The sequence below is a fragment of the Aspergillus affinis genome, assembly GCF_023601865.1.
Source record: "Aspergillus affinis strain CMG 70 chromosome Unknown NODE_39_length_258944_cov_87_149177, whole genome shotgun sequence".
Classification (NCBI taxonomy): Eukaryota; Fungi; Ascomycota; class Eurotiomycetes; order Eurotiales; family Aspergillaceae; genus Aspergillus; species Aspergillus affinis.
The window spans coordinates 33,056-58,662 of NW_026515820.1; the positions used below are offsets into that span (position 1 = coordinate 33,056).

Below are 25,607 nucleotides of genomic sequence, written 5' to 3' on the forward strand. Positions count from 1 at the left end.
GGCTGCATAAGTCCACGGCTTGTGAAAAGCGTGGCCTTGCTGACTGGAGATAATCCGAAACAAATCCACTATTTCTCCAACAGCTCCAACTAGACATCTGTACCTTGTTTGGTGGAGGTTATATAGGTAAAGGGTCTGGGCAGGACTAAAAGAGACGGCATACCATCTTCAGTCTTACAATTTCCATTCATATCCCTTCTACCTGAGTGGCGAGGACCTTTTCAAAATAGTCAAACAGATCATGTCAGATCGTAGCGATTTAATCTTCATTGGTCTGGGACCTAATGACCCCGACAGGGAAGTTTTGTTGTGCATCTTAGCAATCCGGCGCCTCCAGCACGCAATTACCTAGCGCGCACCTCCCACCACAATTCCATCCTCCACTTTTCTCTTCCCCTCAACTGGCCCTTTCTCTGCCGATAGTCTTCCTGCCGGGATACTGCCGTGCGGGATATCAAGACCGGTCGAAACTAATGTATAACGCAATTCGTCTCCTCCAGGTCGCAATGACTTGCCTCGTCTAGATGTCCGAGATGAACGATGGCGGGCGCATATTTATACAGAGGGGTCATCGCCACTTCCAATACTCGCCTGCGAAGCCCTCCAGCCAATATATCCTCCTAGGCGTCATAATCTGCCATGGCTCAGATTACCTCCGCAGGAGTCACCCTGGTCTCGCAAGGGGCCGGGTATGGACTTCTCATCGGCCTCGGGATTCTCTTCTGCGGCGTGATTCTGATCGCCGTCAAGATCCAAAAGACCTATCTGGACGAAGACTCGGGCAAGTCGGAGATGTTCATGGTCGCCAATCGAACAGTCGGGACGGGGTTGACAGCGTCGGCGGTGTTTTCGTCGTGGATGTGGATCAACGAGACGGTATTCTCGGCGGTCAATTGTTATCGCTTTGGCCTTGCGGCACCGATGGTATGCTCTGCTGTATGGTTTATAACGGAAACGACGCTGACGAGGGTAGTGGTATGGTTCGGGTCTATGCTTTCAGATTGCCCTGATGGCAATCCTGGGCGTTTTGGCCAAGTTGCGGGTCCCGTATGCTCATACGTCGCTGGAGATTATTCGCCAGAGATACGGCAAGATCGCCCATGTGGTGTTCCTTGTGCTGAACCTGTTCTGCAATATCTTTGGCTGCGCTTCAATGATCTTGACAGGCTCGCAGCTGATCCATGGAATCGCCGGAATTCATTTCGTGGCGGCCACGATTCTTATTCCCCTCGGAGGTAGGTCTATCAATAATCATTTGCCTTTGACCTGGTGCTGACGAATTTAGTCGTAATGTATACTGCTGTCGGTGGGCTCAAGGCTACGTTCTTGACCGATTATCTGCACACGGCCATTGCTCTAATTCTGATCATTTACTTCACGATCTCCATTCTCACGCATGATGCAATTGGGGGGCTTTACGGGCTTTACGACAAGGTTCAGGCTCTTTCCGATGACAACTTCATCCCGGGCAATTTCAACGGCTCTCTTTTAACCATGAAGTCGCACGATGCTATTATGTGGGGATTGATTCTGAAGTTTGGCAACCTTGCTCTCGTCGTGATGGTATGTCTATCACCTCTTCTATGATCTTCCCAGCTGATTCCATCTAGGACACCGCGTTCTGGCAAAAGTCGTTCGCCACCGAGGTCAAAGCCACCGTTCCAGGATACAACATCGCCGCTGTCGCCATCTTCGGCGTTCCATGGGGCCTGGGCACTGTGATCGGTCTCGCTGCACGAGTCCTCCACGACACCCCTCTCTTCCCCACGTATCCCGGCGAATTCACCGAGTCGGAGGTCCTGACGGGTTTCGTGATGCCGTACACCATTCAAGCCTGCATCGGCGAGAAGGGCGTGATCGCCTTCGTGGTCATGCTCTTCATGGCCCTCACCAGCACCGTCTCCTCCTCCATGATCGCCGTCAGCAGCATTCTCTCCTTCGACCTCTACAAAACCTACATCAACCCCCGGGCATCCGACAAGCGACTCATCCGCGTCAGTCATCTGTCCGTCGTCTTCCACGCCATCTTCATCACCGCCTTCTCCATCGTCCTCAACTACGGCGGCGCCAACATGACCTGGATCGGCTACTTCCGACCCATCCTGACCTCGTCGGGCATCGTCCCGCTCATCTTCACGCTCTGCTGGTCCGGCCAGACGCGTCTCGCTGCCATCTGGGCCCCGATCCTAGGCTTTGGCACCGGTCTGGCGATCTGGCTGGGCACGGCGAAATCGCTGTACGGCGCGGTCAATCTCACCACCACCATGGAGGAAGCCCCGTGTCTGTACGGTTCCATCGCCGCTTGTTTCTCGCCGGCCGTCTACTCCATCCTCATCTCCTTCTATAAGCCATACAAGTTCGACTGGCGACAGTTCCTGCGCATCGAACTCGTCGACACGCCTGAATCTGACACCACAGGCACTACCACCCCTACAGATACCCCCGAAAAATTCCCCGTCGTTTCAACATCCTCTCCTTCTCAGCCCCAATCCGAATCCCAATCTCAATCTCTTGACAACCTCCATCACCCCTTCGACCAACCCACCCTCATCCAGCTCCACAAATGGTACCGTATCTCTTGGATCACATGGGTTGTGCTCGTGCTGCTCACGTTCGTGGTCTGGCCGATGCCGCTGTATCGTGACTATGTGTTCACGAAGCCGTTCTTTGCAGGCTGGACGACCGTTGCCATCGCGTGGCAGTTCCTGGCGTTTTTGGCGGTCGTCGTATATCCGGTTTATGATGGGTGGCGGGATATTTGGATCGCCGCGAATGGGGTGAGTAGGGAGGTGAAGGGATGGTTTTCTAAGACTTGATTGGTATATTTGAGATATAAAAAGGGGGGAGTGATATTATTGGATAGATTGTGGCAGATATTGTTGATTTTTAAGGACACTGGGGCATAGAGTACACATATATGTATAGCTTTTGAGAAAGAGCAAGAAAGAATCTATGCAAAACTTTTGAATCATACCTCTCTCAATCAGTTCGGGCTCTTCAATTATCAATTTCTTCACTTTCTTCACAATGCATGAAGTGAGGTTTTCCAACCTTGAACCCCCAATCTCCCCAATATCTAGGACAGAATAGCTCTCTCTACATCTACCGATGAAACGGACATCCCTCGGCATACCCGCTCTGCTTCAAACCCTCGAAAAGTGCCTGCATTTCTTCCTTGCCTCTTTTCTCCTGCGCCGCCGGTCCAATCGTCCATAGATCATATCCATTCTCGCGATACTTTCCCTCTCTTGTCGGCACTGCTCCGCTACCAAACAGCCAGATAAACCACGCCTTCGGTCCCCATCGATGCATGAATGTAGGCTGCACGTACCACGGATGCGCGATCCACAAACTCGTCGTGTACAAGCCTGTAGCCATGTCGGGCTCGTCGCTTAGGACTCGCACGCGCATAGATCTAGGTCGAGGAAGACTCAGATAGCGAAGGACCCGCTTGCGGAGGGCCATGATGCTTTGCGCGAAGCTAGATATGAAAAGACTTGGTTTCTCGAATCTAGCAGGTCAATCAGCAAACCTGCCCCCTTCCCATAAACGCCTCAAACGGAGAAACCAATAGGATAAAAAACATACCCCATACTCGACCGAATATGCTCATCCAGCTTTGTGACCACGACTCCCTCCACGATGCCCCTCAAACAAACCGGGACATTAAACGTCGCCAGATCCAACAACCGTCGTCCAATCATCCTCGTCGATTCCGTCGTCTTAGCCACCTGTCTCTCATACTCCAACGTCCATTCACAGATCTCTTCCATGAAATGCGCTCCATCACGCCACCCATCCTTCTGCGCAGCGCTCGGCAAGAACCCCGTGAAGGGAATCTCCATCGCATCCCCCAACGCCTTATGAAACACGCCGACAGCGCATTTTTCAACCTCCGTCAAACCCCGCCACTCGTGGCGATCCACGCACCGCATGATATCCACGACTGCAGAGCCCAGCGTATGCAACATATCCTGATCCAGGATCTTGCCGGCCTTGCGGAATCGAGCGTGTAGGTAGTTCATGCGCGCGATGCCGAGTAAGTGTGGATCCGAACCGGGGAGACGGTCGTGGACTTCTGATAGAACGACTTCGGTGTCGGCGGCGCGTTTGGAGGCGTTGCGTTCGTTAAGTTGGCCTGTTGCGATGAATAGCTTGGTCATTGTTGGGATGGAGCCGGTCTTGACGGTACTTGCTACGTTAATATGGTGCTGTACAGTTCTAGCCGTTTTGAAGGGTGTAAAGGGGGAAGACGGACTTTGAGTAAGGAGATCTTCATCGCCGTGTGCATTGTATATGGGAATTCGAGCTCGCGCAGCTCGCGAATGATTTCGTGTGCTTCGGGGATCGTCATGCTTGAGAGAGGACGGTGGGTGAAGCGCGCATTGATGGCATCGCGACGTTGGTAGCGCAGGTAGCGGGCTAGGGCTAGGTAGATCGCAACGCCTGCTGTGAGGAGGGTGAGTTGACTTGATGTCATTGTCGTGGTATGATGGACTTCAAAGTACACATCAAGACATTTCTGATTTATTTGGATTGTTTAAATATCAAAACCATCGTGTCTGCATGTGTTGGGGCGTTGAGCGTTGAGCGTTGGCCGAGATATTGTAATCGAGAGCCGAGGGTGATCGGTATCTACAGGTGCTTGTTGCACTTGAGGAAGGAGTCATTTCCGATTAGCATACTTTCAGGGAGCTCGGTCTCGTTGTAATATTTATTTAAATGTTAAATTTGAAGCGAACTTGCTATTCTGTTCTAATCATCAGAGTTCAAGTGAAGCGCCGATTACAATACCCACGGCCGCTAATTAGGGCATCTGCTTAGGGTTGGATCCATAAGACAGCCATCAGCTCTGATGAGAATATCAGCCTACTAGATTCAGAAAAACAAATGAACTCCCAACAGTTAGCAGGATCGAACATACAAACAATTGCTGGCATATCTGACGCAGTCCCCCAAAACCAAATACCGAAACCCCACAAATCCGGCTCCCCCGAGTCCTCCAAGACATCCAACTTTCCCAATCCCTGGACAAGAGTTAAATCAATGTCAAATGCTAAGGTTACCACGTTCGCACTCATGATCAATACATTCTTATTAGTCACCGCTATGCGACCCCACGAATGCAAGTCAGGTCCCGATCCGTTTCCCCTTCCGGCGCGTGGGACATTCTTCACTTCCGCATCGGGAATGCCCTCGACGAGCAGCATTCCAATGTCCCACATCCCCTCTTGATTTAGCCACGTTCTATTTGTAGCATAAGGTGAAGCCCTTCCGTCGTGCCATCTGTGATTTTGGTTCGGATCCATCCTGGAAACGGCCTTCCATGGAACCACCTAGCCTAATGAAGTGGCATCTATCAGTCCGATTTTGACCCTCCCGACCCATTGGAGGCTGGGGGGCAATCTCAAAATGATTCCACTCCCCCAAGCGCCTCTAGGCTGCAATCCTTTCTTCTCATTCCCTATCTTCGCCTCAGCCAAGCTCCAGCAGCCATGACGGCCGACACCCTCCCCAAATGGCTCGCCCTACCAGCCTCACGCCGACGATGCTCCTATATCTTCGTTATCTTCGTCATTATAGTCGCCGTCTATGAGTTCCGCACGCTACTTCTCCCTCCTGTCGTATATCCACTCTACGAGAGCAGCCAGGGCCAGAAACTAGCCCGAGATCTTTCGGCGCGTGATCTCCTCGCCCGTCCCATCCCTCACGACTTCAAGACCCTTCCGAAACTCATCCACCAGACATGGTTCCCGGCCGGCAGCAACATGTCTGAGCGCGCCCAAGTCTGGGTGGAAACAATGCGCGCGCAGAACCCGGACTGGGAGTACGTGCTCTGGGACGACGAGACAGATCGCATGATCGTGGAGCAGCATTTTCCTTGGTTCCTGGAGACGTACGATAAGCTGCCGCAAGAGATTCTGAGGGCTGATGTTGCAAGGAACTTCTACATGTATCTGGTGGGAGGGTATGTTCTTTCCCCCCCATTTATCTGGTATAAACCATACAAAGTGTCGGTATGCTAATGAACAATGCTCGATAGAATGTACGCGGATGTAGACACTGAAGCCCTCCGGCCCGTTGAACCGCTCTTCCTATCGCACGACACACCCCTTCTCTCCCACCAGATCTCCCTTAATAAAGCACCTCCTCTACCGCTCCAGAATCACCCCCAAACCCAACGCGCCTTCCTCGGCCGCATGTCCCGCAACCCAGACCTCAACAGTAACGCGGCCGTGCCGAACGGCTGGATGGCCTCCTCCCCGGGGCATCCCTTCTGGCTGCTCCCTGCGCTCCACGTGCTCGAGCGAGCCGACAGCGGCGGCGACGGGTCCGTCGAGGATCTCACAGGCCCGGGAGCCCTGCAGCGCATGGTCCAGAAATACTTCGCGGACTCGAAGCATGGAGCCGGGGCAGTGCGACGACAAGTATGCGCCAAGATCCAGCAGAGACAACCGAGCTGGTCGCTGTTCTGCGATGTCGAAATCAACGACTCGTTGGTGTTGTTGCCGCAGCGGCAGATCTATCCATTTAGTTGGGTCGATGATGATGTGAAGGCTTGTTTGGCTGCGTTCGGCAATCCGGAGTTTGATCCGGAGGTGTGTAAACGGGAGATTAATATCGAGGAGTGGCCGAGCTATTTTATTACTTATTGTACGCATTCATGGTGATGTGGTCTATCTAGTATTTGTTTTATTGGGGCTGGGTTGACGTTGGGGGTGTATGAAGATACTATAATCCTGCGGTTTTAATGTGTATAGATGGGCTTAGCTAGGGCTGTATGAATTATCTAGAGTTTCTGGTGTCTATGTGTACGAGTAAGTAGATCACGGCCTCGAACAATCAGGTTCTGTCAGGATAGTAGTCTTCATGTCGATCTTCGTGCCCGCATTCGGATATCAGTGGAGCCCTAATCCGTAGATGTTGCATTGGTTCCCCTGACAGATGACCTTGTATCAGGTCTCCAGTCAATGCAAACGGTTCTGAAATATTTTCTCTTTATTGCCCTTTTATCAACACTGCAGGTATTATTCCTCAATCCAGCCTCCCTTGGGCAATATCTCAAATCCGACAACCTCCGGTCCTCCAGCCCCTAACAGTAGATAAACAAACATTCTCTGAGCGAGATAAAGTGGGCAGCAAGCAAATAACGCCCGTCCAAACCAAAATCCACGAGCCTGACCCACATCCGTGCCTCAAATTTCTGCATTTCTCTCTGATCGCTGGTTGTCTTCGGAATGTGGCGCTCTCACGTTACACTACGGAACCATCCAAACAGCAAACTGGGCTGGCTGATTCAGAAAACAAGGCCCTGCCGGTCTGGTCACCGTTTTTTGACCATGACGGGCGCATATAGGCTGTAGATTCTTTCTCTTGCGTTGATCCGTTGTGTTTTCTTTCTGTGTTCTTCTGTTCTTTTGGCTGTCCGGCGTCACTAGGTACGGGCACAATTTCAGAATGATCTACCCTAGACTTCAGGCGAAGGGGAATGATGGCTGGAGTATCGTATTGGGCATGCTGTAGGTAGTCTGTCTGACTGTTCTTGCAGACTCGACCGAGCCGTTGGCTAATTTGGATGTGCGTGTCAGATCATGGGTATTCTGGTCGAATCTCACGATTTTGTTTAATAAGTGGGTGATCAGCTCGACTGAGTTTCGTATGTTTGCCTTTCGTTGCCTTTCCCCTCTTATGATTGTCTGAAGATCACATTTGCTAACAAGACCAGATTACCGTGAGTCTACCAAATCTTGACACTTAATATCCTAAGCTAAAGGAATGGAAACGCAAGCTGTCATCCTCACGACATGGCACCTCGTCTTCGCTACGCTAGTCACCCAGATCATGGCACATACGACCACGCTGCTAGACGCGCGCAAGACCGTCGAAATGACACCACGAGTCTACCTGCGCGCCATCGTTCCCATCGGGCTACTCTACAGCGGCAGCCTGGTCTGCAGCAACGTCGTCTACCTCTACTTAAACGTCTCTTTTGTCCAGATGATCAAGGTATGTACTTACCTCCCCCCCTCAATCCCAACCTATCCCCCTCCCACAACCGCTAACACCCACCCAAGGCCGCCGGACCGGTCATCACCCTCCTCACCAGCTGGACCTGGGGCGTTGCCCAACCCTCTCTCTCCGTCTTGATCAACATCCTCATCATCGCCGCCAGCGTCGGGCTCGCCGTCGCCGGTGAGATCCAGTTCTCCTGGATCGGGTTCCTCTTCCAACTAGCCAGTCTCGTCTTCGACGCCAACCGCCTCATCATGATCCAGATCTTGCTGTCGGATGAGGGCCAGCGCATGGATTCCCTCGTGAGTCTGTATTATTCGGCGCCGGTCTGCGCGGTCATGAATTTTCTAGTCGCTTGGCGGACTGAGTGGGCGGGCTTTCAGTTCGGTGAGATCTCGCAGAATACGTGCGCCGCGTTGGTTCTGAATGCGGCTGTTGGGTTTATGTTGAATGTGTCGATTTTTGTCTTGGTGAGATATGCCATTTCCTGACTTGATGAAAAGACGGAGATGAAGGGGAAAAGAAAGACAGAGACTAACCTAATTTCCAGATCGGCAAAACCTCCGGCTTGACCATGACGCTAGTCAGTATCCCGAAAAACATCCTTCTAATCTTCGCCTCCGTTGTGATCTGGCACACGCACATCGGTGCGTTGCAGATCCTCGGGTACGCGATTGCCTTGTCAGCTCTGGTGTATTACTCCCTTGGATGGGAAAAGTTGAGGTGTCTGTGGGATGATGCAAGGGGTTGGGTTTACGGGTCTAAGGGATATGATGTCGTGGGGCAGGATCGAGTCTGATTTCTTTTTCGTTTGTTTAGGTTTTAGTCTTATATATGGTAGGCACTAGATAGCGAGAAGGTGATATAGGGCGTGTATAATGAGTCTCACTTACTTGATAAGACATGTTTATGGATATACCAAAAATGAATACTATACTGCTCATTATTGTGATATCAACATCAGAAATGTATTAATTATTGCTTAGATTTCTTTATCAAGCGATAACGACACCCCTCGCTAACCAACTCTCCTCATATTTATCTTTAAAACCCTAATCATTACGACTAGTCAACTAGTTAGTTATGCTTCACACTCGCATTAAATGTTTGCTCTGGTTTCTTGCTTAACTGGAAGATAGATATGGGTTTACATGTCTCACATAGTCAGCTTTCAGTATACTTGCAGAAGATCCAAAGTTTTTGACTAATTGAATTGGTTTTATGCCTGCCTGGTCAGCACGCAAATGTTGTATGATGTAGTATGATAAGACCAGAGAAGGTGAGAAACATATCATCCTGTCTAATAGTCCGCAATTTTTTTTTTATCGAAGAAACTGCAGCCATACTGTATAAATCAAAACTTTGGAGCCGAATGAAAATCCAAAAGAGTGGTGAGTTGACTAAGTAGATGGCTAGATTGCTTCGTTTTTTCCTATTTGGGAAACGGGATCAGAGTCTACCGGATAATCGGCCGTGGGGGGACGATGACAAGAGTTCCTTGGGTATCCGGCAGAATAGACTCCTTGCATGGTTCATGTTTGCTGGATTTGGTCCAGAGAAGCTCCCATTTCTACCTGTTGACTACCATCTCACTCTTCTAGAACAGAAGCGAATTCTTGTGGATCAGGCACAGCCCTGACCAATCAACTGCTGAAACTTGGTCATGCAAGTGGGCTCCTCATCGAATTCGTGGGGTATAAGAATTTTACAAAAATAGGGATTGAATGATGATAAGACAGAGGTCTCTTGCTTGGATTATGTGGGTTCTGGAAGATATAATTCAACGCTTGCTTACGGGGAAGTCTACATGTGCATCCGCCGTTCTTGAGTCGGGTTGCTGTCGCAAGGCCTTGGGCTGGGTCAAGGGCTTCTCCAGAGTCCGAATGTCGTGACCGTGTCTCATCTCCGGTCCGATCGATGAGGATTGAAGCATGGTCATATACCTTGGCGGATCGAGCGACAGTTCAAAACAAAGTGTGGAATCGTAGCAATTTGATCATGAATAGGTTCATCTAGGCTTCAAATTCAGCGAAGTACAGAACATTCCACCCGAGTGCTAAACGCGATCGATGGGAGACTGCGGAGGGTTTTTTTTTTTCTTTCAAAAAAGGCCTGGCGTGTCCATTTTTTCCTTTATTTTCATCCTAAAGAAAAAGATGCCCGAACCTATTCTTGCAAACAACCATGTCCTTTGAAAAAAAAAAATAGTCTTGACGCCATTTATCACCCATCAATAGAAGCAGCATCTTTTTGAATTGTATACCACCTCCATGGTCGAAGTCAACGCTAGCACGTCTTCTTTCCATCCGCTCAAGCTTTCGTCCGGATCATCCTTTTCTTTTTTTTCATTCCCATGTGCGATAAAAAAGAGATGTTTACTGGCGGTTACCGAAGCGGCGGGGGCGCTCGGCAATGTTCTGCTGGGAGACGGCGACGACGTTGACGGGGACGGAGTCGAACTGTTAGGAAGGGTCTGGTTAGCCTGGCTGAACCTCCTGCGTTGTCGAATCGATCAAACACATACGCCGATGCTCTTAAGCAGATCCTTGGTATCCTGGTCAACATCAAGCTTGCCAGTCTCGGAGTTCTGGGAGAAGTCAAGGGCGGAGACTTCGGGGACGTATTGATCCTTGCGCTCACGCTCCTCCTCCTGAAGCTTGAACGAGATACCGCGGACGGGACCGCGCTGGATACGGCGCATCCTGTGAAGAGAATTCAGTTAGAGTCGTGCGTTCTTTTTTTTCTTGTCTTAGGTCTGGACGAGTCGAATTATCGAGAATCGGGTGGAAAATCATACAAGTGCGTGGCATATCCGGCAATCTGTCAGAGCACCAAAAATGTTAGCCATTCATCTTTTTTCCCGGTGTTTTTCAAATCGCTTTCGTCCTCGCATTCCATCCGCTCGGAATAATCGCTTCATCGGTGTCGGGTCCTCCATACCTTGTTCCTCAGCCTCTTGCTGGCGATGATGGCCACCTCATCGCAGATCTTCTTGTTGACCTCGAAGTCAAGGGTGAGCTTGGGGTAGTAGCGCTCGATGACGACCTTAGCGGACCTCTTGACGGTCTTGGTGCGAACGCGACCCATGTTGGCGGTATAGTTGTCGAGATGCTGCGAATGTTGGGGTTAGGGGGAGGGAGGTTTGGGGCTTCAATTTTGGTGTGTCTTTGGTTTTGGGTGCCAAGCTCGCTTAACCCGGCCGTCGGGCGGTGAGCCTCGACCGGCCAATGGGGGCGGGCGGGTAAGAAGCCCTATTCTTGTTCTTTTCGGGCTGATCCCACAGAGCGACGCACATTCATTTTTTCTGCCTTTGGGAGTGGATGTAAGATGTTATGCTTATAGTGAGAGTTACATTAGATGTCTATTATAGTTATTGATCTTCTTTTCCTCTTTCTATTCCTTGTGGTATCTTCTCTGTCTCCTGTCTCTGCACTTCTCTGCCAGGGCTGCGTCACGGGACTCGGGCATATTGGCTACCTGTGATTGGCGCTGTAGCCGGCTGAGCTAAGCACCCGCTCACATGCCCTACCGTGACATCATCTCCAGGTTGGTTGTTGAAGTATGGCTTGTTGACAGTAGATAATAAATGTCATTGCGAGGAATAGTGTTAATTATCCATGATCAAGGTTGTAAATCTGCAATATGCTACTAGTTTCAATTATGCACCTGTGAAAATGTCCTAGAAAAATGCCATCTCTATCCCAAAACACTGACATTCTATTCTGTCATCTAACAAACACCCAATCTATATATACTTCCGCCCCTCACTTCTAAGTATCAACAAGTCCCCAAACTAGTAACACCTCCGATTTACAGTTACAAGCCCCCCCTCACCCATCCCAACAACACATCCTTCTTCACCACATCTAACCTCTCCTTCTCAAACATCACCGTCATCTCCCACGGACCCAGCCCACCCTCCACCGGCTTCCGAGGCTTCAAATACCCGATACTAGGATACACCGTGCGCGGCTCAAACGCCTGAACGTGGCCCAACCGTGACCCAAAGTCCTGCAGATAGCACGTGTTAAACGACAAATTGCTGAACAGGATATCGCCCAATTTGGCCGGCTGCGCGTCCCACTCGGCGCTCTTGTACAATTCGTGCACGCTCCTTGTGAGATGCGCATCGTCGGTGGTTAGGATCTTAGCGCGGATACGCGACGCCAGGGTCGCGAGGAGGGGGATAAACGCGGTGGGAAGAGCAGACGATGAAGAGGAGTCAATGGAGGCCAACGCGTCAGCGATCTCTTCCGGTCCGACTTGCGCCCCTTCCAGGAAAAGCGTCGACCCCATGAACGAATCCGGGATGCGCGGCTGAGATCGCTTCCCCATCGTCACGCAAAAGTGCATCGAGTAGCAGCGCTTCTCCTGCGGGATGGATGCGCGGGCAGTGGCGATCCAGAACAGCGACATGATGATGTCGTTGGTGGCGCAGTATTGGTCCGTCCGGCCGGACTCGGACAGATGTTTGTTACAGGCGGATTTCAGCTCCTCGATGAGCGGCGGCGACAGGGGGAGCGTCTCTCGGAGAATATCCTCAGTCGAGAAGGGCGCGAGCTCACGCAGTTCGATCTCGTCGGCTGGGTTACCCTCGGGGGCAGGACGATTGATGATATCGAAAATGATCTCCCTGGCGAGATCATTCTGCCGTCTTTCTTCGGCCAAGGACACATCGTCGCCGTCGCGACAGCATTTCGCGAACGCCTTGATGATGCTGCTGACCGCCGGCCCGTCGATCAAGAGATGATTCCAGCAGAAGCAGAGCACGATACCCCCGTGGAACAGGTTCGCCTGGAACCGCAGTACAGGCTTGAATCCCTCGGGACCCTTGGTCGGGAGAGGTCGAAACGCACTATCGCCGTCCGCGTCAATGGCGCGACCGATTTCCGACAGCGCAGGGAGAGGCTTATGCACGTGCCGAACGAAGACCATGGGATGGGACTCGAATCGCTCGGGCGCCGAGGGCCGGATCTCTAGCTGATGGCGGGGATCGCCGTCGCGGGGCGCCACCTCGCCGCTGAGGAAGGGCAGCTCACGGACCAGACGCGCGACGCCGGCATGGAGAGCCTCCAGGGCGTCGTCTGCGTTGGGCGTCTGGAAGGTGAAGTAGTTGCATCCGTATGCGCTGATGCCACCGACCACGAGACAGTGGTCTAGCGGGGTGAGGAGGAAGGGGTCGAAGGATGCCATTGCGGATAGATCGATATGTCCGTGCGGATCTGGATCGATTGAGTTGGATATTGGAAGATGGCACGGACGTAAAATCTCGCAATGGGGATAGAGAGTACGATGGCTGCAAGAAACAGTCTAGGAAGAGCTACGGAGAAATTTTCATGGTCAACGTTGCCCTGCCACTTTTTCCTAAGCTAAAGCTACAAGGATTACCCAGAAGGCTAGAACAACGCGCAATAACATGGATGCAACGGTACTAACAAAAAATTTAGGAGAGATGCTGGTGGGTCTTTCGTGCAGCACAACACCTCTCAATCCCCAGTAAAAAACCATGGATGCCAAGACCACCTGCCCTACTTGCTCTAGTATGAACCAGAAGTGGAGATGGACACTTATCCTGATTGCCCGGCCTCAACTGTATCTCCACTAACACCAGCTGTAGCACGAAGATCTGTACCACTTACACTTTAGAACCGACTGTTTGCTGCCCTCTATAAACTGTACTCACCTCTTCAGTACTGATGATCAAGCACAAGACCCGGAGAAGCATTCTTGACTGCTGCCTAGACTCCGTGAGCTGAGCAAGGGGGTTCTGCCTTTCTTCCGAGAGCAGCTCTGAGTCAGAGAGAGCACCCTTTATTAAAGCAGATATTGTGCGCAACTCCATACTGAGACTGTGCTGCAAGAGATTAGTTTAACTCGCCCCCCTCAGACATGTCTGATACGATTGAAGTTAGCCCCTCAAGTGTGGAGGTCCTCGAAAACCTCCGGAGGGCTAAATACTCCATCGTCTTAAAGGTGACCGTCTGCGGTGAAACCAGGATTATGAAAGTAGTAAGTATACCAGCCCATGGCCCAAAATGTACTAAACTCTATACAGTTTCGCAATTTACCCCCGATCAAGCATCGTCCTCCGGAGCGCGAAATGAACCCCTTCGTTCGCAAAATCTTCGGCTTATCGGCGGCTAAAAGAGAAGGGATTCTGCGAGACAGGAGCCATTCCTTATTTTTATGGCACAGTGACAAAGATCTCACCGCTTTTCGACGATGGGTGGCCTCTCAATGCAGTTCTTCTGGAGTATATTGACAACATGCACCAAATGGATCTATCTACGTTCTCGGAATTGCAACTGTCTCAACTCGAACGTATCCTCCACGATATACACGAAGCAGGGGTCCTTCATGGTGACACCAACCCTAGAATTATGATGATCTGTCCCGGCCGTGACGGTAAACCGGATAGGGTGCTCTGGATTGATTTCGACTCTGCCGAGCTCCTGCCGGAAAATGGCCTTTCGGATCGGCAGTAAATATGGCTGCAGGATGAGAACGAACTGGTGGATTATTTCGTTAGGTCTTTGGTCTGTTTCCTCGCTGGAACAACGATGATCTTCGCTGACTGCTCCATAGCCGGAAGACTACCGCGAGGGAAGGCTTAATCGCACTTGGGATTACTATTATACGAGGGGATGATGAAAGAGATCCGATATTCACTGAGCACGTTGTCTTGTAACTGCGATGCTTCACCTGGTTCGAATATCAATTGTCACAAGCCGTATGTTGGTCCAGCAACAGCGGACAGTAAGGTATCCACTTGGTTGCGGCCTTCGGTTTAGTGTGCCGTAGCCGCTACTAATAATAATGGCCCAGAGTGATTTATGGTGCGCATCTTTGTGCACCTTCGGTATGCCAGTTCTCGAGTCGTAGAGCCGTCCGACTTTGGCTTTCATCTAGAGATAATATATTACCCATGTTTAGGCACTTGAGCATACGTCAACTCCGAATGAGCGAGGCAATCACTGAAGGAGGCGGGGTTGAGACGCTGAGAAAAACCGAGGGAAAATTGCACGAAAAGCAGAATCCCTAAGGAGAATCGAACAAGAGAGGTCTCGACTCTGGACTCGATATTGTCTCTCTCTTTTTTTCATCCAACTCAAATGGACCCCCACGCTAAAACCGGGCTCTCTCAGAGCATCACATCTACCTGTTCTAGCAATCTTCGCTCAGTATCTGAATGTCCTTTCATCTGAAAAGAAAAAATGAAATATTAATAATGTTGAGCAGTTAAATGTCTGTAAATAAGGTAAACGCCCATGCCAAATGATCAACAATGACTACATCTAGTCGGCAACAAACCATACACACAAAACAAAGACCAACCCCATCTACAAAGTACGGAGTACACCTACAAAATCAAAATCAAATTCAAGAAAAGAAAAGCCCAACCTACGACACTACACCCCCCACCTTGATCCTCCTCAACCAAACATGCAACGCCACAAACACAACCACCCCGACGCCCAACATCGCCGAAATGACCGCAAACCCCATAATATACTTCGGTTCGTCCTTCTCAGGAAACAAATACGAGCCATATATCTGCGCCAGATTGCCCAGCGCATTCACCAGCGCCAAACTGACGCCCCTCGCTTCGGGCCTGAGACCCGCGAACGCGGACGACGCGTAGGCTAGACATCCGCCGTTCGTGGCCCACAGGCCGGCGGCCATGAGGACCAGGAGGACGTACCGAGCCGTGTAGTTGTAGACGAGGCAGACGGCGACGGAGCAGGCGAGGGAGAAAGCGAGCCAGGCGGCGATGACGAGGCCGCGCCAGAGGGGGATCCGGTCGCTGTAGTAGGCTGTGATGGCGGTGCAGATGAATGCGACGGCGTAGATGGGGACGGTGAGGAAGTTGACTCGTTGGGTGGAGGAGGTGTTGAAGAGGCCTTGAACCAGGGTGGGATAGAAGTAGGAGAGGGTGCTGGAGCCGACGATGGCCTTTATTGAAATTTTGGATAAGAATGATGATGATGTTTTGTTGAGGATCGGGGGAAGGCTGATTGGGATGCGACTTACCATATATCCAACGACGAATGCCCACGTCCGCCAATCCTTGACGGAGATCACGATCGCTTCCCAATGAGTCAATCGCTCGCTGTCGTCCGTCATGGCGGTGACGTTCTCGCTGGCGAGTCGCGCCACCGCGATGTATCGTTCTCGCTCGGACAGACTGCGCGATGTAGCAGGAAAGTCTAGTAAGATGAACATAGAGATGAGGCCGACGCCAATGGTCGCTGCGCCTTCGACGATGAAGAGCCATCGCCATCCACGGATCCCATGTGCGCCTTCCAATCCTTGGGTGATGCCAGCCGCTAGAAGACCGCCGAACGCGCCGGAGAGAATCGCAGCGGAGATATACACGCCGAAGCGTCGGGATTGCTCCGTTCGTTTGTACCAGTTCGATAGCACGAGCAGCACGCCAGGAGCGAACCCAGCCTCGATGCATCCAAGCAAGGCTCGTAGGACGACGAGGTGTTTGTAGTCTTTTATTGCGGCCGTCACGCAGGTCAGAGCACCCCAGACGACCATGATACCGGGGAGGAAAAGGGATGGGCGCGAGCGACTAAGGAGAAGACTGAAGAAGTCAGTATCGAAGGACCTTCAGATGTAGGTTAAGACTTACTTGCTGGGAACCTCGAAAACTACATATCCCACGAAGAAAACAACCAATGCAACGGAATATTCATTCGACGAGAGGTTCAGATCTTCTTCCATGCCCGAGATCTTCGCATTCCCGATACTGTGGTGGTCAATACTGATCCCCTACCCGGGATGAGTGACAGAGCGACATACTTGGTGCGATCCATATACGAAAGGAGATACATGATCCAGATCATAGGCAGCAAGTACAGATCGATCTTTCTCACGAGCGCCTTTTCCTCCTCGGGCGAGAACGAGGGTGGAGCATCTTCGGCATTCTCGACCTGTGCCGACGAGATGTCCACTTTGATATCGCTGTCCCAGCTAGCTGTCATAATGAATCAAGAACCAAAACCCGGAGAAAATGAAAACAGAGTGAAAAGGGAAATCAATCGTGAAACTGAGCCCATCCAGATCCCTCCCCGGCGGCCGAAAGCCCATATCTATACCCTGCCGCCGCGCGGAATGTGCAGAATGGCGAGCAAGCATCTTACGATAGATCGCAACCTGATAGAGCCGACTAGACTCATTTCCCCGCAAACGAGATGTCGCTTCCCCGCATATGTTCCGCGTTGGGTGACCTCATGGCCGTCGGCATCGCGCCCCAGATCTACGTGTGCCTCGTCACGAGGCACATCGGCTTCTTTTGGCTTTTCCCCGAGCTCTCACCAACAAGTCGGGAATGATCCACAATGCCAATTCCTTGGAAGTAAATGAGGAGGCGAGACTTCTATAATGCAGCTAATACAGAGATGTTAACTAGGCAGCGATGCCTTGGACCTTGAAGGATGGCATCCGAGCCGAGCTTGCAACTGGTCTTGTTGGTTGGTTAGGTAGGTACAGAGACCGGAACACGTTTGTCCGATTGGATTGAACGCAGCAAACAAGCCATAATCTGCATGGACAAACGCTCACTATGACGAATCCGAAAAGCGCTGCATACACAATCACTGCAATGTAATTTCCGAGGTTGAGTTCGGGCGGTTTCCGATTGCCATAATCTTATCGATCATCCTTGAGGATGTTGGCCCATGTCTTCTGGATCGCGATATCAAGAAAATCGAAGCCCCCACGTCATTTGACGCAGCTCATTCTCATACATAATACTGGATTATTCCGTCTCCCATCCCGCCTTTTCTATTGTTCCCAGCCTGATCCGATATCAGACCACCCATCGGACATCGACTTGTCTGCGCCTATTGTTCCTCCCCGAATTATCCAGCCAAAGGAACGCAAATACCGGGCACGCGAATACTATCTCCGGCTTCTCTGCCTTCTCGGCACGTTAACCCGGGACAGCAGGGGTAGATGTCACTGCTGGCAAAGCACGTCTGGCCCTCGGTGGAGCATTGACCTTGTTCCTTCAATGGTAACGCTGTGGCTAGAGAGAGTAGAAGCGGAACGAATAGGATATGCATAATGCTTCTGTATGTGATTTGTATTAGCAGGACGTTTAGAAAATAGTTGGTTTAAGACGTACCTATGAGACTGCGACGTCGCAGGATAGATAGTCAATATCGACAATTAGGCGTCACGTCCTAGTCAAGGGAGTAAGAACACATATAATATACCTTTCTCTTGTCGTGCATGCCTGCTGACTGGTGTGGAATGTGGACAGGGCTGCTGAGAGTCTCGACCATTCCCGTTGTGTTTCATGATGAGGATGGAACAAAAGGTGAAAATACTCGTTTCAATAACTGTGGCATTTCAGCTTGAATTGTAGGGCAATGACCAGGTTTCTTCGTATCTGGGGTTAGTTTCTTGATTGCATTTTTAGATGTAGTGTTCCCCGCCAGATAATTGAATGAATAAATCAAAGCATGAGGCTGGCTGCTGATTTCTCTCTTATTCCTGATTCTTTTTTTTAAAAAATAAAAAAATAAACAAAAAATCAAGTCGAAATAATGATAAAGAATGGGAAAGTTAAGAGGTGGAAGATAGAGTAGCTCTTTATAGGCCCAGATCTTTTAGTTTCTCTAGCAATTCGTCTGATTCCTTTTCTCATTCCTTCACTTCTGTACGAAATCGTGACTTGGTCTGGCAAATTAGCGAAATTAGACGGAATTAGTATTCCTGGGCATCGAGAATTTTCATGGTTCTCTTTGATCTGAATTTCGAGAAAGTTCGAATAAAGTTGGGACTCAACTAGATCAAATAATCAGAGTGAATGATTATAATATCAGAGCTAGCATCGGATCCACACAGTCGCAAGTGACAGCAATAAAACTGGATCTGCTGAAAATTTAGATGGCATTCCTTATACCAATTCATCATAATATTTGGATATGCATGCAAGATGGAAATATAGACTTGACGTAAGTGACATAGACCATCATGTCCTCGATACCGAGGCTGAACACAATTTTGCTACAACCAGCTCCAATATCGAAAGTTTCTAGATGCCAGAAAATACCAAACTTGGCTTCTCCACAGCTCTCATATATCTAGATCTTCCCACCAAGACCTGGTCCGCCAGGATCTTGCATTCACTAGATGCGCAATCCCAACAAAAGATGACCGGCAGGATACAAAGTAGATAAATACTCCGAGTCCTCAATCTATCAAGACCATGACAGAAGAACCACATAGGATCTGATTACCTTCTCTCACAAATCGCGGGAAAATGTCACCCCCCTTCGTCCTAGACAATTGGATCCCGATCCTCCTCCTGATCCTCGCATACAAGAACCTCCCTTTCGTCTGGCTTGTAAATCCATCCACCCCTCTTCATACTTCCTTCCCTTCCAAACTCCCATCAAGCTAACAATAAATCAACCTTAGATCCGCTTCCTCCGCACCCTCATCACCCGGCTTATCATATCCCCCATCAACCACAACCACCTCCACCCAACACACCTCTTCCTCCCCGCCATCCACCGCACCCGCTCCCCGGTTTTCGAATGCGACTACAACATCCACAAGTCCAACTCAACCTACTTCACCGACCTGGACATCTCGCGCGGAAATCTCAGCCTGCTGCTCTTCAGCCAGGGACTATCCTTTCGTCCCTCTCGCCACTACGCAGTCATGATCCTAAGCGGCGTGCAGTGCGTGTTTCGTCGTGAGATTAAGCCATACCAGGGGTATGAGGTTTGGTCGAGGGTGATGAGCTGGGATGAGAAGTGGGTGTATATTGTTTCGCATTTTGTGGAACGGGGGGTGTTTGAGGTTGGGGGGAGGGTTTTGCAGGGGACTTCTTCTTCTTCTTCTTCTTCTTCTTCTTATATGAATACGTCTACTTCTTTATCTGGATCTGTGAAGCAAAGTGAAAGAAACGGGACTAATGGAAAGGAAGATACACAAAAAAAGGTCTTCGCGTCTGCTGTCTCGAGGTACGTGTTTAAGCAGGCGGGGAGGACGTTTTCGCCGCGGGAGATGCTGGTCAAGTGTGGACTTTTACCAAAAGATACAGAGAAAGAAGGGGGCGACGGTATGGAAGAAATGTTGAAGGGAATTGAGCAGCGTCGGAAGCGCGATTTAGAGGCGGCGCAGTTGAAGATGGGCTGGGATGCGGTGCATAATTCGTTCGATCCGGACGTGAGTCGCGTTCTAGGGAGGTATACGGATTTGCTGTGGCGGTGATAATTCCGTCTAGTGTTTTACTTCGTGAGATTTAGATTAGACTAGCGTCTATCTTACATGATCAGATCTGAATTAACTACTGGGAAAGAAGAGATGAGATGATGTTGAGAGACACAAACCCACCGAATAAAAGATAGGTCGACCCACTTGGTTGGCCCCAACGAATTGAAGTCTCCAGTCGTGCCGAGGCCGATTACAATATCATCCGGATAGAATTATCATCTTGCATATTCTTCTCTTCACTCTATTGTTCAAGCATCCATAATCCTAAGTCGGCTAATGTGCACGCTATTGCATCGCAATAACCGAGCTCTTCGTACCAAGCCAATAAATCAATCGGTATTGCCTAGTCATGGACCCGTCGGATACGCAGAGTCTCCACGACATTCTGTCCGCTCGCCACTTAACCACCCTCGCCGATCACGATGTCGATATCGACGTTCCAACCGTCACTGTGACTCCCACGGTGACTCCACGGCCATTAACAACAGAGGATAATTATGCTCCTGGGTCTGAACCGCGAGAACAGGACATGAACGGGTCACGAGGGGTTCGAAAAGCTGGACGGCCACGTCTGGACAAAGCCGGGGGAGCGGTTCTATCGGAGGTATGCATTTACTTGCTACATATATACGTTCTACGTCTCTTTGAACTTTTTTGACTATTTACGTCTACCCACACTCGAGTCTGTTTGCCTATACATCATGTTCGTCCCGGCTATGCGGACTCGAGATCAAGCTCAACATTCAACACATTCCCCATGCTCTTCTGAGACAAGAGAAGCAAGTATAATTAAGCCTGAACAATGGGGTCTAACATCAATCAGGATCGCCGCAACCAAGTCCGTCGCGCTCAACGAACCTACCGTCTAAAGAAAGAAGCTACGCTGCAGCAAATCAAGCAGCGCGTCGTCGATCTCGAAAAGAAGCTCGACCGCATATCCTCGTCCTTCGCAGACATGATGCAGAAACTAGACCCTGGCGTCAAGGAGACAAGTCCCGCGCTCGTGCGAAGGCTGGATGCTATATATGCACTGTTAGCTGATGGTTTGGACGAGACATCAGCGTCAGTCTCGAGAGGAAGATCGGGATGCAGCAGCAGGAGTATTGACAATGCTTGCTCGGTTACTCAGAGACACGACCAGAGCCAGAGTCGGAGTCACCGTGCAGATACTCTAGTCCACCTCGCCTCTATCCCGACATCCTCTCATGCCGATGCCCATCCTAATTCCGTCAACACCATCCCTCCCACCCTCCTACAAACCCCCATCTCCTCCAGCTCCTCACACCACGAGCGCACATTCACTCACCACCTCCACCGTCTCAGCCTCGAACACGCCTTCCACCTCTTCAGCGATGCGCGCTCGCCCCCTCTCAAAATCTACCAAGTATTTCGCCTCGTCCCCTGCATCCGCGACAAAAGTAAAATGGACCCGTACTTTCGTCGTCTGATCAGCGCAAGCATTGACGAGCCGCTCGAGCTACACACCTTACCTTTCTACTGTGTCGGCGGAGCAGGGACACATTATCCCCTGTTTGATGGGTCGGGGAGGCCTGTTTATCCGGTGAATCGGAGACTGCCGAGACGGGTGTTGGGGGGTTTGTCGGTTGATGATGGGCTGGGTGCCGTGAGGGGAAGGAGTCATGGTGGTAAGAGGGGAGGATACGGGGGTAAAGAGGAACAGAGACGACTCCAGGCATATGGGCTTGGGGGAGTGTGGTTTGATTGCCGAGATGTGGAGGGGTATTTGAAGGAGAACGGGGTTCGGTTTGACGGAGGGTTGTTTCCGGAGGTGGGTTCTGTACAGACAGGAAGGGAGGGGAATGATAGCGATGCAGCCGAGCAGTTGCAGGCGTCGCTTTTGCATTCGGTTCAGACGGAGAATGAGAGGAATGTGGACGGTATGTATTCTGCTCTTTGGATACATGCTCTTCTGATTGAGGCTGACCGGCGAGGTTAGAACCATCATCCGGGAGAGGATGTCAGCGAATCCTGGACATCGATTTATTCTTTTCAAGTAAGCAATACCTTTCTATCCCTTTTCAATTTTTTTGGTGGCTCTAACAAGTGCAGAACTCCTTCAAGGTCTTGTAATTCTCGGTCGAGCACCTGGATTTCGTCGCAATGATGTTGTTTCGGCGTTTCATTCAGCGTTATCACCCAGAGTCTAAGCATATAGATCATGTACAGTACTCATTATAAAGCATCCAATCAACGAAAATTTTTTTATCCTGACATAAGCATCCAACAAAAAACAACCATGAAAGTCTACTAAATCTTACACCCCTCCCCCTCCACCCCACAGCCGCCAACCCTCCTCTCTCATCGCCGATCCTCCCCTTAAACACAGGCTTCCTTTTCTCTTTAAACGCCCTCATTCCCTCCGAGCTATCCTCACTCATCGACAATCCTGCAAAAACCCTTGTCTCAGCCCGATGTACCTTCTCTAACAATGACAATCCCTCTTCCCCATCAGCATTCCCACCACGAAATCCACCACCAAACTCATCCGCTATCCCCATCCCACAATCCACCAAATCCCTCACAACACCCACACTAACCATCGAATTACTCTCCACCATCTCCTGCGCAATCTCCAACGCTCTTCTCATAGCCCCTTGTCCACTACCACCCTCAGTATGACCATTAGTGACAACCTCCGCAAACAACCCCTCCACCGCCCCCACATCAGCACGATACGTCCCCCCAACCGTCAAGAGATGCAACGCCCTACTAAGCCCGACAATCCTCGGCAAGAAGAACGAGCTACAACCCTCAGGCGCGAGCCCGATGCGCGTGAACGGGAAACAGATCTTTGCGGACGCGGAGGCGATGCGCAACGTGCTGGCTAATGTGAGTGTTATACCGAAGCCGGAAGCGGAGCCGTTGATTGCCGAGATGGTGGGTTTGGGGGAGCGGTGAATACGGTATGTTATGAGGCCGCCTCTGGGGGTTTATTTAGTTGGGTTAGTTAATCTAAGTTGGTTTTGGTTGGGAGGGGTTAGGAGGGAGGCTTCTGGGGAGGAAGGAGAGGTAGATATGGTAGGTATGTGAAGGATCATTGGAGCGGGAATATGGAGGAAATAAATCAAGGCATATGCTATATACCAGAAATCAAAGGTAGAGAAAAGGCCGCAGAAAGGGGGACAGGGGACAAACACTCCCGATACTCATCCATCTTTCTTCGATCATTTCGAAACTCCCTTACCAGGCCCGTAAACCCAACAGAGAGGTCACCGCCGGCACAAAAGACCGATCCGCTGCCCGTGAGGATGATGACTTTGACGCGGTCATCGGCGTCGAAGAGATCGTAGGCGGAGAGGAGCTCGTTGATCATCTCGAAGGTCGCGACGGGGGTGTTGAAGGTGACTAGGAGGACTGGGGTGGGGCTGGGAGAGGTTGGTGGGACATGATTGATTCTGATGGCTTTAAGGGGGAGGGAGGGGTAGGATTCTGGAAGATCTTTCATATTGTGGATTATGTCTGGTAGTTGGCTGGGTTGGGATGGTTGGGATACGGGTGGAATTGTACTGTAGGGGTGGATAAAGGGAAACAGTACTCCGGTCAAGGGGAAGGGCTCTCCGATCGAGAAGGGTTAAATAAGTGTTGAGTCTATGATGATATTATCATGCTCAAGTCTGGATACAGTGCTCCAATCCTGACCAGAAGGATGTTGTAAAACGGCCGCGCAGGGCATGTTCTGGATATGGCGCAGTATACCATGGATAGACCCGCACGAAGTCTATCACGAAGTCTATCCTCGGCTTCCACATGTGATGGCCTCAGTATTTTGCGGTAATCATATCTCTGGATTATATTCAATCGATCCATATGGTATATACATGCATCAAAATCATAACCGGACTCCATCCGAGACCCGTGATTTTCGGGTATAAGTATAAGTTATAGATATAGGCATATGTTCAAGCGGAAAACAAAGGTTAGCTGGTGGATACACAAGCTGGGATGATCAATCTTCAAGTGATAATAGCAATACTTTTAGCTCAAATGTAACGAATCTTAGATGATCGCATATTAAAACATCAAAAGAGATCAGATCAAATACAATCACCTCTACCAGACTCTCCTTTCCATTTATCCTTCCTATTCAACCACTCTAAAAGACCAACGCAAGAGAACCGAAAGATCTTCCCGGCTCCCATTTACCGCTTAAACCAAACGGCCGCGATTGCCAACAGGGCAATAACTCCTGCCCAACGAACCATTCCCCGCTTCATATGATATTGCGCCGTCCGATCAATGGCCTCGGAGTCGTTAATGCGCGGAAAAGGAACATCGGGCACTTCCTTCCCCAGCGCCTTACAAAGTGGTCCCCAGCCCTCCTTGACGTCGAAAAACAGCAGCCGATCGGCCGGAACCACCTCCTTTAACCACTCGATATGTCGATGGTAGATATAGTCACTAGATCGATCCTTTCCGTACACTTTATACCACTGCGTCTGCAGCGCGTTAATGTAGTCCACGAAGTGGCGCATGCCAGGCAAGGGGAGCAGGACGGCGCGCAGGAACCAAAGCGTCGACAAACTGGCCACCTGACTATGGCTCTTGACCCAGGCGGCGGGGTCTCGCACCGTGCAGACGACCTTGGCGTCCGGGTAGAGCTGCAGGAGCTCCGGGACGAACTGCGACCCGGGGGCGTCGGTGACTGCAACGTACCCGTCAAGACGTTCGGCGATGCGCGGTAGGACCTGTTGTTTCTGGTCCTGGTCCCCCGCGGCCCAGGTCCGGAGAATGCTCATCCAGGATTCAATCTCGACGGGCGGACCCATGGTGGTCTGCGTGCCGCCGTGATAAACGGGACCGTCGAGCAGAATTCCTAGCGCGGCGCTAAATGAGGCCGTTGCTGTGCGCGAGAGACCGGCACCGATGACTTGGATCTTTTCACCAGGTTGCGGCTTGGATGCGTGTTGACCCATTTTTTTTTGGGAATGTTTGTTTTTGTGTTGGTAGAAAATGGTGGTGGATGATGATTTTCAAGAGTCCAGGTGAGAGATGTAGGAGGACGTGTTCTATATACGGAGAAGTGCGAATTGGGTGAACAAGGCAGTGCCGTTGGGAGACAAAGAAAGAAGGGATATATATAGGGAGCAACGAATGGCCTAGCGGAGAAAAGAAAATAGACCCACTGCGTTATTATAGATAGGAATGAACACGATCCAGGCCGCTAAGTGCATTAGTGCTGATAAGTCGCCATTGGCCCTGTCGCCATCAAAATTGCCCTCGAAGGGGCTGTTGGTAACTTAGTAGGATGTAACCCCAACCGTAATGTTCCTTGCCGTTTGGCCCCCTTTTACTAGTTCTATCTGACACCGGATTGACATCTACCGCTCTACAGG

At 50.6% G+C, this 25,607-nt stretch overlaps 8 protein-coding genes across 8 annotated transcripts; 3 read left to right on the forward strand and 5 right to left on the reverse strand.

Moving 5' to 3' along the window:
- Positions 1–639: 639 nt before the first annotated feature.
- Positions 640–2,816, forward strand: KD926_006889 (sodium:solute symporter family protein; the record flags this gene model as incomplete). Its single annotated transcript, XM_053099906.1, has 4 exons — positions 640–924; positions 974–1,235; positions 1,286–1,563; positions 1,611–2,816. 4 exons carry the CDS (start codon positions 640–642, stop codon positions 2,814–2,816), a joined length of 2,031 nt encoding a protein of 676 aa, XP_052956294.1.
- A 286-nt stretch (positions 2,817–3,102) lies between these two features.
- Positions 3,103–4,480, reverse strand: KD926_006890 (uncharacterized protein; the record flags this gene model as incomplete). The annotated part of the gene is made up of 3 exons (XM_053099907.1): positions 3,103–3,511; positions 3,589–4,211; positions 4,259–4,480. 3 exons carry the CDS (start codon positions 4,478–4,480, stop codon positions 3,103–3,105), a joined length of 1,254 nt encoding a protein of 417 aa, XP_052956295.1.
- A 1,015-nt stretch (positions 4,481–5,495) lies between these two features.
- Positions 5,496–8,812, forward strand: KD926_006891 (secretory lipase; the record flags this gene model as incomplete). Its single annotated transcript, XM_053099908.1, has 7 exons — positions 5,496–5,968; positions 6,044–6,654; positions 7,550–7,657; positions 7,727–7,732; positions 7,790–8,007; positions 8,076–8,483; positions 8,564–8,812. The coding sequence occupies 7 exons, from the start codon at positions 5,496–5,498 to the stop codon at positions 8,810–8,812; spliced, it is 2,073 nt and encodes a 690-aa protein (XP_052956296.1).
- Positions 8,813–10,388: 1,576 nt separating this feature from the next.
- KD926_006892 (40S ribosomal protein eS17) lies at positions 10,389–11,100 on the reverse strand (the record flags this gene model as incomplete). Its single annotated transcript, XM_053099910.1, has 4 exons — positions 10,389–10,472; positions 10,538–10,715; positions 10,811–10,833; positions 10,954–11,100. 4 exons carry the CDS (start codon positions 11,098–11,100, stop codon positions 10,389–10,391), a joined length of 432 nt encoding a protein of 143 aa, XP_052956297.1.
- A 729-nt stretch (positions 11,101–11,829) lies between these two features.
- On the reverse strand, positions 11,830–13,206 carry KD926_006893 (uncharacterized protein; the record flags this gene model as incomplete). Its single annotated transcript, XM_053099911.1, has 1 exon — positions 11,830–13,206. One exon carries the CDS (start codon positions 13,204–13,206, stop codon positions 11,830–11,832), a length of 1,377 nt encoding a protein of 458 aa, XP_052956298.1.
- Positions 13,207–15,414: 2,208 nt separating this feature from the next.
- Positions 15,415–17,003, reverse strand: KD926_006894 (MFS general substrate transporter; the record flags this gene model as incomplete). Its single annotated transcript, XM_053099912.1, has 4 exons — positions 15,415–15,966; positions 16,045–16,603; positions 16,652–16,768; positions 16,822–17,003. The coding sequence occupies 4 exons, from the start codon at positions 17,001–17,003 to the stop codon at positions 15,415–15,417; spliced, it is 1,410 nt and encodes a 469-aa protein (XP_052956299.1).
- Positions 17,004–19,291: 2,288 nt separating this feature from the next.
- KD926_006895 (uncharacterized protein) lies at positions 19,292–23,623 on the forward strand (the record flags this gene model as incomplete). The annotated part of the gene is made up of 7 exons (XM_053099913.1): positions 19,292–19,366; positions 19,450–20,205; positions 20,624–20,857; positions 21,077–22,151; positions 22,211–22,267; positions 22,901–23,151; positions 23,462–23,623. 7 exons carry the CDS (start codon positions 19,292–19,294, stop codon positions 23,621–23,623), a joined length of 2,610 nt encoding a protein of 869 aa, XP_052956300.1.
- Positions 23,624–24,413: 790 nt separating this feature from the next.
- Positions 24,414–25,187, reverse strand: KD926_006896 (sulfotransferase family protein; the record flags this gene model as incomplete). Its single annotated transcript, XM_053099914.1, has 1 exon — positions 24,414–25,187. The coding sequence occupies one exon, from the start codon at positions 25,185–25,187 to the stop codon at positions 24,414–24,416; it is 774 nt and encodes a 257-aa protein (XP_052956301.1).
- Between the last annotated feature and the right edge of the window lie 420 nt (positions 25,188–25,607).